This window comes from Oncorhynchus masou, unplaced genomic scaffold, assembly GCF_036934945.1.
Source record: "Oncorhynchus masou masou isolate Uvic2021 unplaced genomic scaffold, UVic_Omas_1.1 unplaced_scaffold_1527, whole genome shotgun sequence".
Taxonomy (NCBI): Eukaryota; Metazoa; Chordata; class Actinopteri; order Salmoniformes; family Salmonidae; genus Oncorhynchus; species Oncorhynchus masou.
Window position 1 is genome coordinate 55,368 of NW_027005301.1, and position 12,133 is coordinate 67,500.

At 47.4% G+C, this 12,133-nt stretch overlaps 1 protein-coding gene across 1 annotated transcript in view; it reads left to right on the forward strand.

The window, feature by feature from the left end:
* The first annotated feature begins 283 nt into the window (after positions 1–283).
* LOC135531141 (voltage-dependent L-type calcium channel subunit alpha-1C-like) overlaps positions 284–12,133 on the forward strand; it is a 73,653-nt gene continuing 61,803 nt past the window's right edge. The window contains exon 1 of the mRNA XM_064959255.1: positions 284–456. Within this exon, the coding sequence (XP_064815327.1) occupies positions 284–456 (173 nt within the window). The remainder of the gene's footprint in view (positions 457–12,133) is intronic.

Here is a 12,133-nt window from a genome sequence, read left to right on the forward strand (position 1 = left end):
TCTCTCACTCCCTCTCTCTCTCTCTTTCTCTCTCTCTCTCTCCCCTCTCCCTCTCTCTCTCTCTCTCTCTCTCCCTTTCTCTCCCTCTCTCTCTCTCTCCTCTCTGCCCTCTCTCCTCTCTCTCTCTCTCTCTCTCTCTCTCTCCCCCTTTCTCCCCTCTCCCCCTCTCTCTCTCTCTCTCTCTCTCTCTCTCTCTCTCTCTCTCTCTCTCTCTCTCTCTCTCTCCTCAGACATAGCCAACAAGGTCCTGCTGGCATTGTTTACAGGGGAGATGCTGTTAAAGATGTACAGCCTGGGTCTACAGGCCTACTTCGTGTCTCTGTTCAACCGCTTTGACAGCTTCGTGGTGTGTGGAGGCATCCTGGAGACCATTCTGGTGGAGACCAAGATCATGTCCCCGCTAGGCATCTCTGTGCTGCGCTGCGTACGCCTTCTACGCATCTTCAAAATCACAAGGTATAGTACCACATAACACAGTCACTAGGCATCTCTGTTCTGCATACGCCTTCTACGCATCTTCAAAATCACAAGGTATAGTACCACATAACACAGTCTCTCAGCATCTCTGTTCTGCGTACACCTTCTACGCATCTTCAAAATCACATAACACAGTCACTACTACATTAAAACTAAATAAAAGACTGTGTCCCATTCTGTGGGGTAAAGAAAGCTGGAGGACAGTTCCTATGTGTATGGATGAGTCCCAAATGGCACCCTATTCCCTATATAGTGGACTACTGTTGACCAGAGCCCTATTCCCTACATAGTGGACTACTGTTGACCAGAGCCCTATTCCCTATATAGTGGACTACTGTTGACCAGAGCCCTATTCCCTATATAGTGGACTACTGTTAACCAGAGCCCTATTCCCTATATAGTGGACTACTGTTGACCAGGGCCCTATTCCCTATATTGGACTACTGTTGACCAGGGCCCTATTCCCTATATAGTGGACTACTGTAGACCAGAGCCCTATTCCCTACATAGTGGACTACTGTTAACCAGAGCCCTATTCCCTATATAGTGGACTACTGTTGACCAGAGCCCTATTCCCTATATAGTGGACTACTCTTATCCAGAGCCCTATTCCCTACATAGTGGACTACTGTTAACCAGAGCCCTATTCCTATATAGTGGACTACTGTTGACCAGAGCCCTATTCCCTACATAGTGGACTACTGTTGACCAGAGCCCTATTCCCTACATAGTGGACTACTGACCAGAGCCCTATTCCCTACATATGGACTACATCCAGAGCCCTATTCCCTACATAGTGGACTACTGTTGACCAGAGCCCTATTCCCTATATAGTGGACTACTGTTGACCAGAGCCCTATTCCCTATATAGTGGACTACTGTTGACCAGAGCCCTATTCCCTATATAGTGGACTACTGTTGACCAGAGCCCTATTCCCTACATAGTGGACTACTGTTGACCAGAGCCCTATTCCCTACATAGTGGACTACTCTTATCCAGAGCCCTATTCCCTACATAGTGGACTACTGTTGACCAGAGCCCTATTCCCTACATAGTGGACTACTCTTATCCAGAGCCATATTCCCTACATAGTGGACTACTGTTGACCAGAGCCCTATTCCCTATATAGTGAACTACTGTTAACCAGAGCCCTATTCCCTACATAGTGGACTAACCACTAGGCTAACCTGCCGCCCCTTTGTGAACAACGTAAAAGGACCTTCCATCCAGCAACAGTCAACATGTTAATCATTACTAACGCGTTTCCATCAGTCAACATCCAAGGGTACTTGTCCTCTCTCTATCACACTGTCCATGTTACAACACCGTATCTGGGAGGGAAGGGAAGCCATTGAGCGGATCCATTTAATTTCACAGTTAATGCGTTTTGAATTGTGGGTAATGAAGTGTGCTGGCGGGGTTCACTAAATTCCAATAATATAGTAATGTAGCTTTCAGCTGGTTCTACTGAGGCTATACAGTTCATTGGTGCTGCTGGCGGACTCCATCACACAATTACTCTCTCCATGTCTGTGTCCGAAACGGTACCATATTTCCTATTTAGTGCACTACTTTAGACCCGAGGTCAAAGGTCCTCTTTCTTCTTCACTTCAAAGCCACATGTACAACAGGTGCCTCCCTCCCTTCCTTCTGGCCACCACTACTAATCTCAGAGTTGAGTTTAACTCACCCTCCATGTTTACCTTTACCCCTGACCTCTGACCCCTATTCAGAGGACACAAGAGGAGGAGAGATTGGGTGAGAGAGAGGGAGAGGAGGAGTGATGGGGTGAGAGAGGGTAGAGGACAGAGAGTTGAGGCAACAGTGGAGTAGAGAGGAGAAAGAGGGGAGAGGAGGAGGAGGAGGGGGAGAGGAGAGGAGAGGGGGGGAGAGGGAGAGGAGAGGAGGGGGCAGGAAGAGAGGGAGGGGGAGAGGAGAGGAGGGGGTGAGAGGAGAGGAGGATGGGGGTGAGGAGGAGAGGAGAGGGAGGGGGAGGGGGAGAGGGAGAGGGAGAGGAAGGGGGGAGGAGATGAGGGGGAGAGGGGGGGAGGAAGGGGGAGGAGGGGAGGGAGGGAGAGGGAGGGGGAGGAGAGGGGGAGAGGAGGAGAGGGGGAGGAGGAAAGGAGGGGGAGGAGGAGGGGGAGAGGAGAGGGGTAGAGGAGGGGGAGGGGAGAGGGGGGAGAGGGAGGGAGGAGAGGGGGAGAGGAGAGGAGAGGAGGGGGGGAGAGGAGAGGAGGTATTGGTATTTTATTAGGATCCCATTAACTGTTGTGAAAGCAGCAGCTTCTCTTCCTGGGGTCCAACACAAACCATGAACCGTGACATCATACAGAACATTAATAGACAAGAACAGCTCAAGGACAGAACTACATGAACTTAAAAAAGGCCCACGTAGCCTACGTATCAATACATACACACAAACTATCTAGATCAGACTATCTAGATCAAACTATCTAGATCAAACTATCTAGATCAAACTATCGAGGTCAAACTATCAAGATCAAACTTTCTAGATCAAACTATCTAGATCAAACTATCTAGGTCAAACTATCTAGATCAAACTATCTAGGTCAAACTATCTAGATCAAACTATCTAGATCAAACTATCTAGATCAAACTATCTAAGTCAAACTATCTAGATCAAACTATCTAGATCAAACTATCTAGATCAAACTATCTAGGTCAAATAGGGGAGAGGTGTTGATTTATCTGGGTTTTTTAAACCAGGTTTGCTGCTCATTTGAGTAATATGAGATGGAAGGAAGTTCCACGCAATAACATCTCTTCATACTGTAACTGTATACTTTCTTGAATTTGTTCTGGATTTGGAGACGATGAAAAGACCCCTGGTGGCATGTCTGGTGGGGTGAGTTTGTGTGTCAGAGCTGTGTGTCAGGTGACCTTGGAAACCATTTGGAATTTTCAACACAATCACTTTTCTTACGAAAAGAAGAAGTGATGTAGTCAGTCTGTCCTCAACTCTTAGACAAGAGAGACTGACTGCATAGTATTTATATCCGCCCACTGATTACAATGAAAAGCAAGACATGCGGCTCTGTTCTGGACCAGATGCAGATTAACTAGGTCTTTCTTAGCAGCACTGGACCACATGACTGGACAATAATCAAGATAAGACAAAACTAGAGCCTGCAGGACTTGCTCTGTGGAGTGTGGTGTCAAAACAGCAGAACATATTTTTTATTACAGACAGACCTCTCCCTTTATTACAGACCTCTCCCCGTCTCTACAACCATTGAATCTATATGTTTTGACCATGACAGTTTACAATCTAAGGTAACGCCAGGTAATTTAGTCTCCTCAACTTGTTCAACGGCCACACCATTCATTACCAGATTCAGCTGAGGTCTAGAACTTAAGGAATGATTTGTACCAAATACAATGCTCTTAGTTTTAGAGATGTTCAGGACCCGTTTATTACTGGCCAACCATTCCAATACTGACTGAAACTCCTTGTTCAGGGTTTCAGTGACTTCATTAGCTGTGGTTGATTTGTTCTATAGCCAGAGGACTCCGGATATCTCCAGGAGTGATTAATATAATGTTGTGGTCTAGTACTGTCTTCCTGCTAGCTGAGTCCATCTGCTTTCAGTTCTGCCTGTCTTCCTGCTAGCTGAGTCCATCTGCTTTCAGTTCTGCCTGTCTTCCTGCTAGCTGGGTCCATCTACTTTCAGTTCTGCCTGTCTTCCTGCTAGCTGAGTCCATCTGCTTTCAGTTCTGCCTGTCTTCCTGCTAGCTGGGTCCATCTACTTTCAGTTCTGCCTGTCTTCCTGCTAGCTGGGTCCATCTACTTTCAGTTCTGCCTGTCTTCCTGCTAGCTGGGTCCATCTACTTTCAGTTCTGCCTGTCCTCCCAGTAGCCTACATGGTGTGTGAACTGCTCATCATTTGCAGATAGCTGTTGACCTCCTCTTTACTAGAGGCTGTTCTCCTACTAATCTCACTGTAACCCCCTCCAGGTCTCTGTTTTCCTACTAATCTCACTGTAACCCCCCTCCAGGTCTCTGTTCTCCTACTAATTTCACTGCACCCCCCCTCCAGGTATCTGTTCTCCTACCAATCTCACTGTAACCCCCTCCAGGTCTCTGTTCTCCTACTAATCTCACTGACCCCCTCCAGGTCTCTGTTCTCCTACTAATCTCACTGTAACCTCCCCCCCCTCCAGGTCTCTGTTCTCCTACTAATCTCACTGTAACCCCCTCCAGGTCTCTGTTCTCCTACTAATCTCACTGTAACCCCCTCCAGGTCTCTGTTCTCCTACTAATCTCACTGTAACCCCCTCCAGGTCTCTGTTCTCCTACTAATCTCACTGTAACCCCCTCCAGGTCTCTGTTCTCCTACTAATCTCACTGTAACCCCCTCCAGGTCTCTGTTCTCCTACTAATCTCACTGTAACCCCCTCCAGGTCTCTGTTCTCCTACTAATCTCTACCCCCTCCAGGTCTCTGTTCTCCTACTGTAACCCCTCCAGGTCTCTGTTCTCCTACTAATCTCACTGTAACCCCCTCCAGGTCTCTGTTCTCCTACTAATCTCACTGTAACCCCCTCCAGGTCTCTGTTCTCCTACTAATCTGTTCACTGTATCCCCCTCCAGGTCTCTGTTCTCCTACTAATCTCACTCTGTTCTCCTACTAAACGTGCAACCCTCCAGATCTCTGTTCTCCTACTAATCTCACTGTAAACCCCTCCAGGTCTCTGTTCTCCTACTAATCTCACTGTAACCTCCCTCCAGGTCTCTGTTCTCCTACTAATCTCACGGTGACCCCCCTCCAGATCTCTGTTCTCCTACTAATCTCACTGTAACCTCCCTCCAGATCTCTGTTCTCCTACTAATCTCACGGTGACCCCCATCCAGATCTCTGATCACTACTTTGTTTCCTTGTCTGTCGCCCTTACCTCCAACCCAAGCCCCTCAGCTCCTACCCAGATGGCCATGCGTCGTCGCAATCTTCTCTCTCTCTCCCCCCCTGCTATCTCCTCTTCTATCCAATCATCTCTCCCTTCTGCTAAATGCTTCTCCCTCATTGTCTCCTGATTCTGCCTCTTCGACTCTACTCTCTTCCCTTTCTGCATCCTATGACTCGCACTGTCCCCTTACCTCCCGGCCGGCTCGGCCCTCCCCTCCTGCTTCGTGGCTAAGTGACTCATTGCGAGTTTACAGAACAGGGCTGCGGGAAGCTGAGAGAAAATGGAGGAAAACTAAACTTCTGGAGGACCTATCATCCTTTCCCTCCCTCCTCTCTACCTTCTCTTCCTCTGTATCTGCTGCTAAAGCCACTTTCTACCACTCTGAATGTCATGTGTCTGCCTCTGACCCTAGGAAACTCTTTTCCACCCTGTCCTCCCTCCTTAATCCTCCACCCTCTCCCTCCTCCTTCTCTGCGGAAAAAGGTTGATGCTCCTCATTCACTCAGCCTATTGAGTCCACTGGTCTCACTCACATAGAACTACCCTACGCCTTGACCTCTTTCTCCCCTCTCTATCCAGATGACTTCCTGTTGTCTGGCCGCTCCGACAACCTGGCCGCTCCATCCCATCCCCTTCTCCAGACCCCTCTCAGACCATCTCTGGAGACTTTCTCCCTCTCTATCCAGATGACTTCCTGTTGTCTAGCCGCTCCCAACCTGGCCGCTCCATCCCATCCCCTTCTCCGTTCTCCAGACCATCTCTGGAGACTTTCTCCCCTCTCTATCCAGATGACTTCCTGTTGTCTGGCCGCTCCGACAACCTGGCCGCTCCATCCCATCCCCTTCTCCGTTCTCCAGACCATCTCTGGAGACTTTCTCCCAGTCCTCACTTCCCTCATCAACTCATCCCTGACAACTCATCCCTGACAACTCATCCCTGACAACTCATCCCTGACAACTGGCTACGTCTCCTCTGACTTCAAAATGGCCCGAGTTGCTTCCCTCCTCAAGAAACTTGACTCATCTGACGTCAAAAACTATAGATCTGTATCCCTTCTTTCTTTTCTTTCCAAACTACTTCAGCGTTCTGTCTTTGATCAATGTCCTCGTTATCTTTCTCAGAACTATCTTCTTGACCAGTCAGGCTTCAAGACGGGTCACTCAACAGAGACTGTTTTCCTCTGTGTCACGGAGGCTCTCTGCTCTGCCAAAGGTGACTCTCTCTCCTCTGTTCTCATCCTCCTAGATCTATTCTCTGCTTTGGACACTGTGAACCATCAGATCCTCCTCTCCACCCTCTCAGGGCTGGTTGTCTCAGGCTCTGTACACTCTGCGTCCTGTCTGGCAGGCCGCTCCTACCAGGTGACGTGTAGAGGATCTGTGTTTGCACCATGTACTCTCACTACTGGTGTCCCCCAGGGCTCGGTTCCAGACCCTCTTCTCTCTATACACCAAGTCACTCGGCTCTGTCATATCCTCACATGGTCTCCCCTATGATTGCTATGCAGATGACACTCAACAACTTTTCTCTTTCCTGGCTTCTGACACCCAGGTGGCAACACAAATTTCTGGTTGCCTGGCTGATTCCTCAACTGGGATGTCAGCCCACCACCTAAAGCTCAACCTCTGCTGCTCTTCCTCCCATGGACGACCTGCCCGCTCAAAGACCTCTCCATCACGGTTGACAACTCCACAGTGTCACCCTCCCAGAGTGCAAAGAACCTTGGCATGGCCCTGGACAACACCCTGTTGTTCTCTGTAAACATCAAAGCAGTGACCTGTTCCTGCAGGTTCATTCTCTACAACATCAGTAGAGTACTGCGGCGCAGGTCCTAATCCAGGCACATGGCCTTTCCCATCTAGACTACTGCAACTCGCTGTTGGCTGGGCTCCCTGCTTGTGCCATCAAACCCCTGCAACTTATCCAGAATGCTACAGCCCTCCTGGCTTTCAACCTTCCCAAATTCTCTCAACTCACCCCACTCCTACACACACTCCACTGGCTTCCAGTCGAAGCTCGCATCCACTACAAGACCATGTTGTTTACCTATGGAACAGCAAGAGAAACTGCCCCTCCCTACCTTCAGGCTCTGATCAAACCCAACACTCCAACCCAAGCACTCCGATCTGCCACCTCAGGTCTCTTGGTCCTCCCACCCCTACGGGAGGCGCAGCTCCCTCTCAGCCCAGTCCAAGCTCTTCTCTGTCCTGTACAGCTGCTGCAGTCTATCATGTACCCTCTGTCTCTATCAGCCCAGACCAACCTCTTCTCTGTCCTGTACAGCTGCTGCAGTCTACCATGTACCCTCTGTCTCTATCATCCCAGACCAACCTCTTCTCTGTCCTGTACAGCTGCTGCAGTCTACCATGTACCCTCTGTCTCTATCAGCCCAGACCAACCTCTTCTCTGTCCTGTACAGCTGCTGCAGTCTACCATGTACCCTCTGTTTCTATCAGCCCAGACCAACCTCTTCTCTGTCCTGTACAGCTGCTGCAGTCTACCATGTACCCTCTGTCTCTATCAGCCCAGACCAACCTCTTCTCTGTCCTGTACAGCTGCTGCAGTCTACCATGTACCCTCTGTCTCTATCAGCCCAGACCAACCTATTCTCTGTCCTGGCAACCCAGTGGTGGAACCAGCTTCCCCCTGAAGCTAGAACAGCAGAGTCCCTGCCCATCTTCTGAAAACATCTGAAACCCTACCTCTTCATACAGTATCTTAAATTATCCTCCTCCTCACCTCAAAAAAACATTAACAGCACTTGCACTTGACCCCCCCCCTAACTCTACTGATAGCTACGTTATTGAGAAAAAATGTACTTTATATACCTGTGATATTGTCTCACCTCAGTATCCTTCCATCTAAGTCAATGTAAGTCAACATTGTCAATGTCAGGTTTGTCATTATTGATTGATAACAATAATGTTTCCAGCTGTCGCACACTAACTTTACAAAATTCAAACTTACAAATGTTTTTCTTTCTTTCATATGTTTTTTTCTAATGGATTGAGTATGATGGCTCACTGTTCGTTGTTGACATTTTCCTGCTTAAGTTTGCACACTTTGCCAATGAACGAATCATTCAAATAATTGGCAACATCAAATGGTTTTGGGATTAATAAGCCATCTGATTCGATGAAAGATGGAGTTGAATTGGTCTTTCTGCCCATAAAACTTTTTTCCCTTCATTCTTTAGATCATTGATCTTGGCTTCATAATACAGCTTCTTCATTTTGTTGAGTTTAGTCACATCATTTCTCCATTTGCAGTAAGCCAGCCAGTCAGACGTGCAGACAGACATATTATCTCATTTCAACCATACAGTTTTTCAATTCCTCATCAATCCATGGAGTTCTACCTGTCAGTTTAACAGGTACATGCTTATCAATAATTGGAAAGAAGCAATTTCACAAAGTGCAGCGTCTGGATGCTCCTTATTCAGCACATCAGACCAACACATATTTGTAACATCATGCACACACGTCTGTATGATCTCTTATTAAACACTGTTTTAGGCCCAGCTGTAGGAACCTTTGTTTAGGGGGTGGATCAGATAGATTGTAGCTTCCATCTATGTAATTGTCTGCATCATTTCTAATCCCCTATATATATATATATTATTATTTTTATTTTTTAACATATGTGTTATTTCATAGTTTTGAAATCTTCACTATTATTCTAATGTAAAACATTTTTTTTACCGTTGAATGAGTTGGTGTCCAAGCTTTTGACTGGTGCTGTATAATAGCAACACCTCCCCCACAAGTATCCCTGTCTCTTCTACAGATGTTATATCCTTGTATAGCTACTGCTAAACTCAGCAAAAAAAGAATGGACCCTTTTTCAGGTCCCTGTTTTTCACAGATAATTTGTAAAAATCCAAATAACTTCCCAGATCTTCATTGTAAAGTGTTTCCCTGCTTGTTCAATGAACCATAAACAATTAATGAACATGCACCTGCTGAACGGTCGTTAAGACACTAACAGCTTACAGACGGTAGGCAATTAAGGTCACAATTATGAAAACTTAGGACACTAAAAGAGGCCTTTCTACTGACTCTGAAAAACACCAAAAGAAAGATGCCCAGGGTCCCTGCTCATCTGCGTGAACATGCCTTAGGTATGCTGCAAGGAGGCATGAGGACTGTAGATGTGGCCAGGGCAATAAATTGCAATGTCCATACTGTGAGACGCCTAAGACAGCACTACAGGGAGACAGGACGGACAGCTGATCGTCCTCGCAGTGGCAGACCACGTGTAAAAACACCTGCACAAGATCGGTACATTCCACCTGTGGGACAGGTACAGGATGGCAACAACAACTGCCCGAGTTACACCAGGAATGCACAATCCCTCCATCAGTTCTCAGATTGTCCGCTATAGGCTGAGAGAGGCTGGACTGAGGGCTTGTAGGCTTGTTGTAAGGCAGGTCCTCACCAGACATCACCGGCAACATCGTCGCCTATAGGCACAAACCCACCGTCGCTGGACCAGACAGGACTGGCAAAAAGTGCTCTTCACTGACGAGTCACGGTTTTGTCTCACCAGTGGTGATGGTCGGATTTGCGTTTATCGTCAAAGGAATGAGCGTTACACCGAGGCCTGTACTCTGGAGCAAGATCGATTTGGATGTGGAGGGTCCGTCATGATCTGGGGCGGTGTCTCAGCATCATCGGACTGAGCTTGTTGCATTGCAGGCAATCTCAACACTGTGCGTTACAGGGAAGACACCCTCCTCCCTCATGTGGGACCCTTCCTGCTGTCTCATCCTGACATGACCCTCCAGCATGACAATGCCACCAGCCATACTGCTTGTTCTGTGAGTGATTTCCTGCAAGACAGGAATGTCAGTGATCTGCCATGGCCAGCGAAGAGCCCGGATCTCAATCCCATTGAGCAGGTCTGGGACCTGTTGGATTGGAGGGTGAGGGCTAGGGCCATTCCCCCCAGAAACGTCCGGGAACTTGCAGGTGCCTTGGTGGAAGAGTGGGGTAACATTTCACAGCAAGAACTGGCAAATCTGGTGCAGTCCATGAGGAGATGCAATGCAGTACTTAATGCATCTGGTGGCCACACCAGATACTGACTGTTACTTTTCATTTTGACCCCCCCTTTGTTCAGGGACACATTATTCAATTTCTGTTAGTCACATGTCTGTGGAACTTGTTCAGTTTATGTCTCAGTTGTTAAATCTTGTTATGTTCATACAAATATTTACACATGTTACGTTTGCTGAAAATAAATGCAGTTGACAGTGAGAGGATGTTTATTTTTTTGCCGAGTTTACATCCTCAAATTAATTATCTAAGTGAGTCTCAGAAATGGCTAATATATGAATGTTATCTGATGTTAGCAAGTTATTGATTTAGTGAACCTTATTTCTAAGGCTACATATATTAATATGGGCTATTTTCAGCCCTTTCCTGGGTAGCTTCTCAGAGACAGACATCATATGGACAAGAACAAACAGAGCAAGAGAAAAAATACATTTTTAATTTTGGACTGCTAAAGCACATTTAGCAGTCCATTAATCAATTGGTGTGTGTGTGTGTGTGTGTGTGTGTGTGTGTGTGTGTGTGTGTGTGTGTGTGTGTGTGTGTGTGTGTGTGTGTGTGTGTGTGTGTGTGTGTGTGTGTGTGTGTGTGTGTGTGTGTGTGTGTGTGTGTGTGTGTGTGTGTGTGTGTGTGTGTGTGTGTGTGTGTGTGCTGCGGGGTTGAAGCTACGAACCCATAGGCTTGGCTCTCTAATCCCTTCCAGGCTTTTGGGAGGGAGGGTGGACAATGAGCCTTTCATATCGGATATAAGCAATATCCCCAAGCGCTCTGGCAGCTTTCATGCCCAGGATCAGTTATATTCTCCTCTGGAGCACAGCTTCAGGATCATCTTTGTTGTGAGAGATGTACGTTCCCCTCAAGTTATTGGCTCTTTCCAGAACCGCTACCTTGTCCTTGAACCTCAAGAACTTGAATTCTATCGGCCTGTGTGTGTGTGTGTGTGTGTGTGTGTGTGTGTGGGTGTGGGTGTGTGTGTGTGTGTCAGTTTATCAGAAGATCCACAAGTCTCCTAGCCAGTCCCCAGAGAGGACAGGTGTGTTTGTGTTCATGTGTGCTTTCCTAGTTTCCATGTGTGCTTTCCTAGTTTCCATGTGTGCTTTCCTAGTTTCCATGTGTGCTTTCCTAGTTTCCATGTGTGCTTTCCTAGTTTCCATGTGTGCTTTCCTGATAGTCTTTACTATGGACTAAGTGATATATGACATGCTATTTTATCAAATCAATGGTCTCTTCTCATCACTTGGTCTCTTCTCTCTAGTCACTGTCTGGTCTCTTCTCTCTAGTCACTGTCTGGTCTCTCCTCTCTAGTCACTGTCTGGTCTATCCTCTCTAGTCACTGTCTGGTCTCTCCTCTCTAGTCACTGTCTGGTCTCTCCTCTCTAGTCACTGTCTGGTCTCTCCTCTCTAGTCACTGTCTGGTCTCTCCTCTTTAGTCACTGTCTGGTCTCTTCTCTCTAGTCACTCTCTGGTCTCTCCTCTCGAGTCACTGTCTGGTCTCTCCTCTCTTGTCACTGTCTGGTCTCTCCTCTCTAGTCACTGTCTGGTCTCTTCTCTCTAGTCACTGTCTGGTCTCTCCTCTCTCATCACTCTCTGGTCTCTCCTCTCTAGTCACTGTCTGGTCTCTTCTCAATAGTCACTGTCTGGTCTCTTCTCTCTAGTCACTGTCTGGTCTCTCCTCTC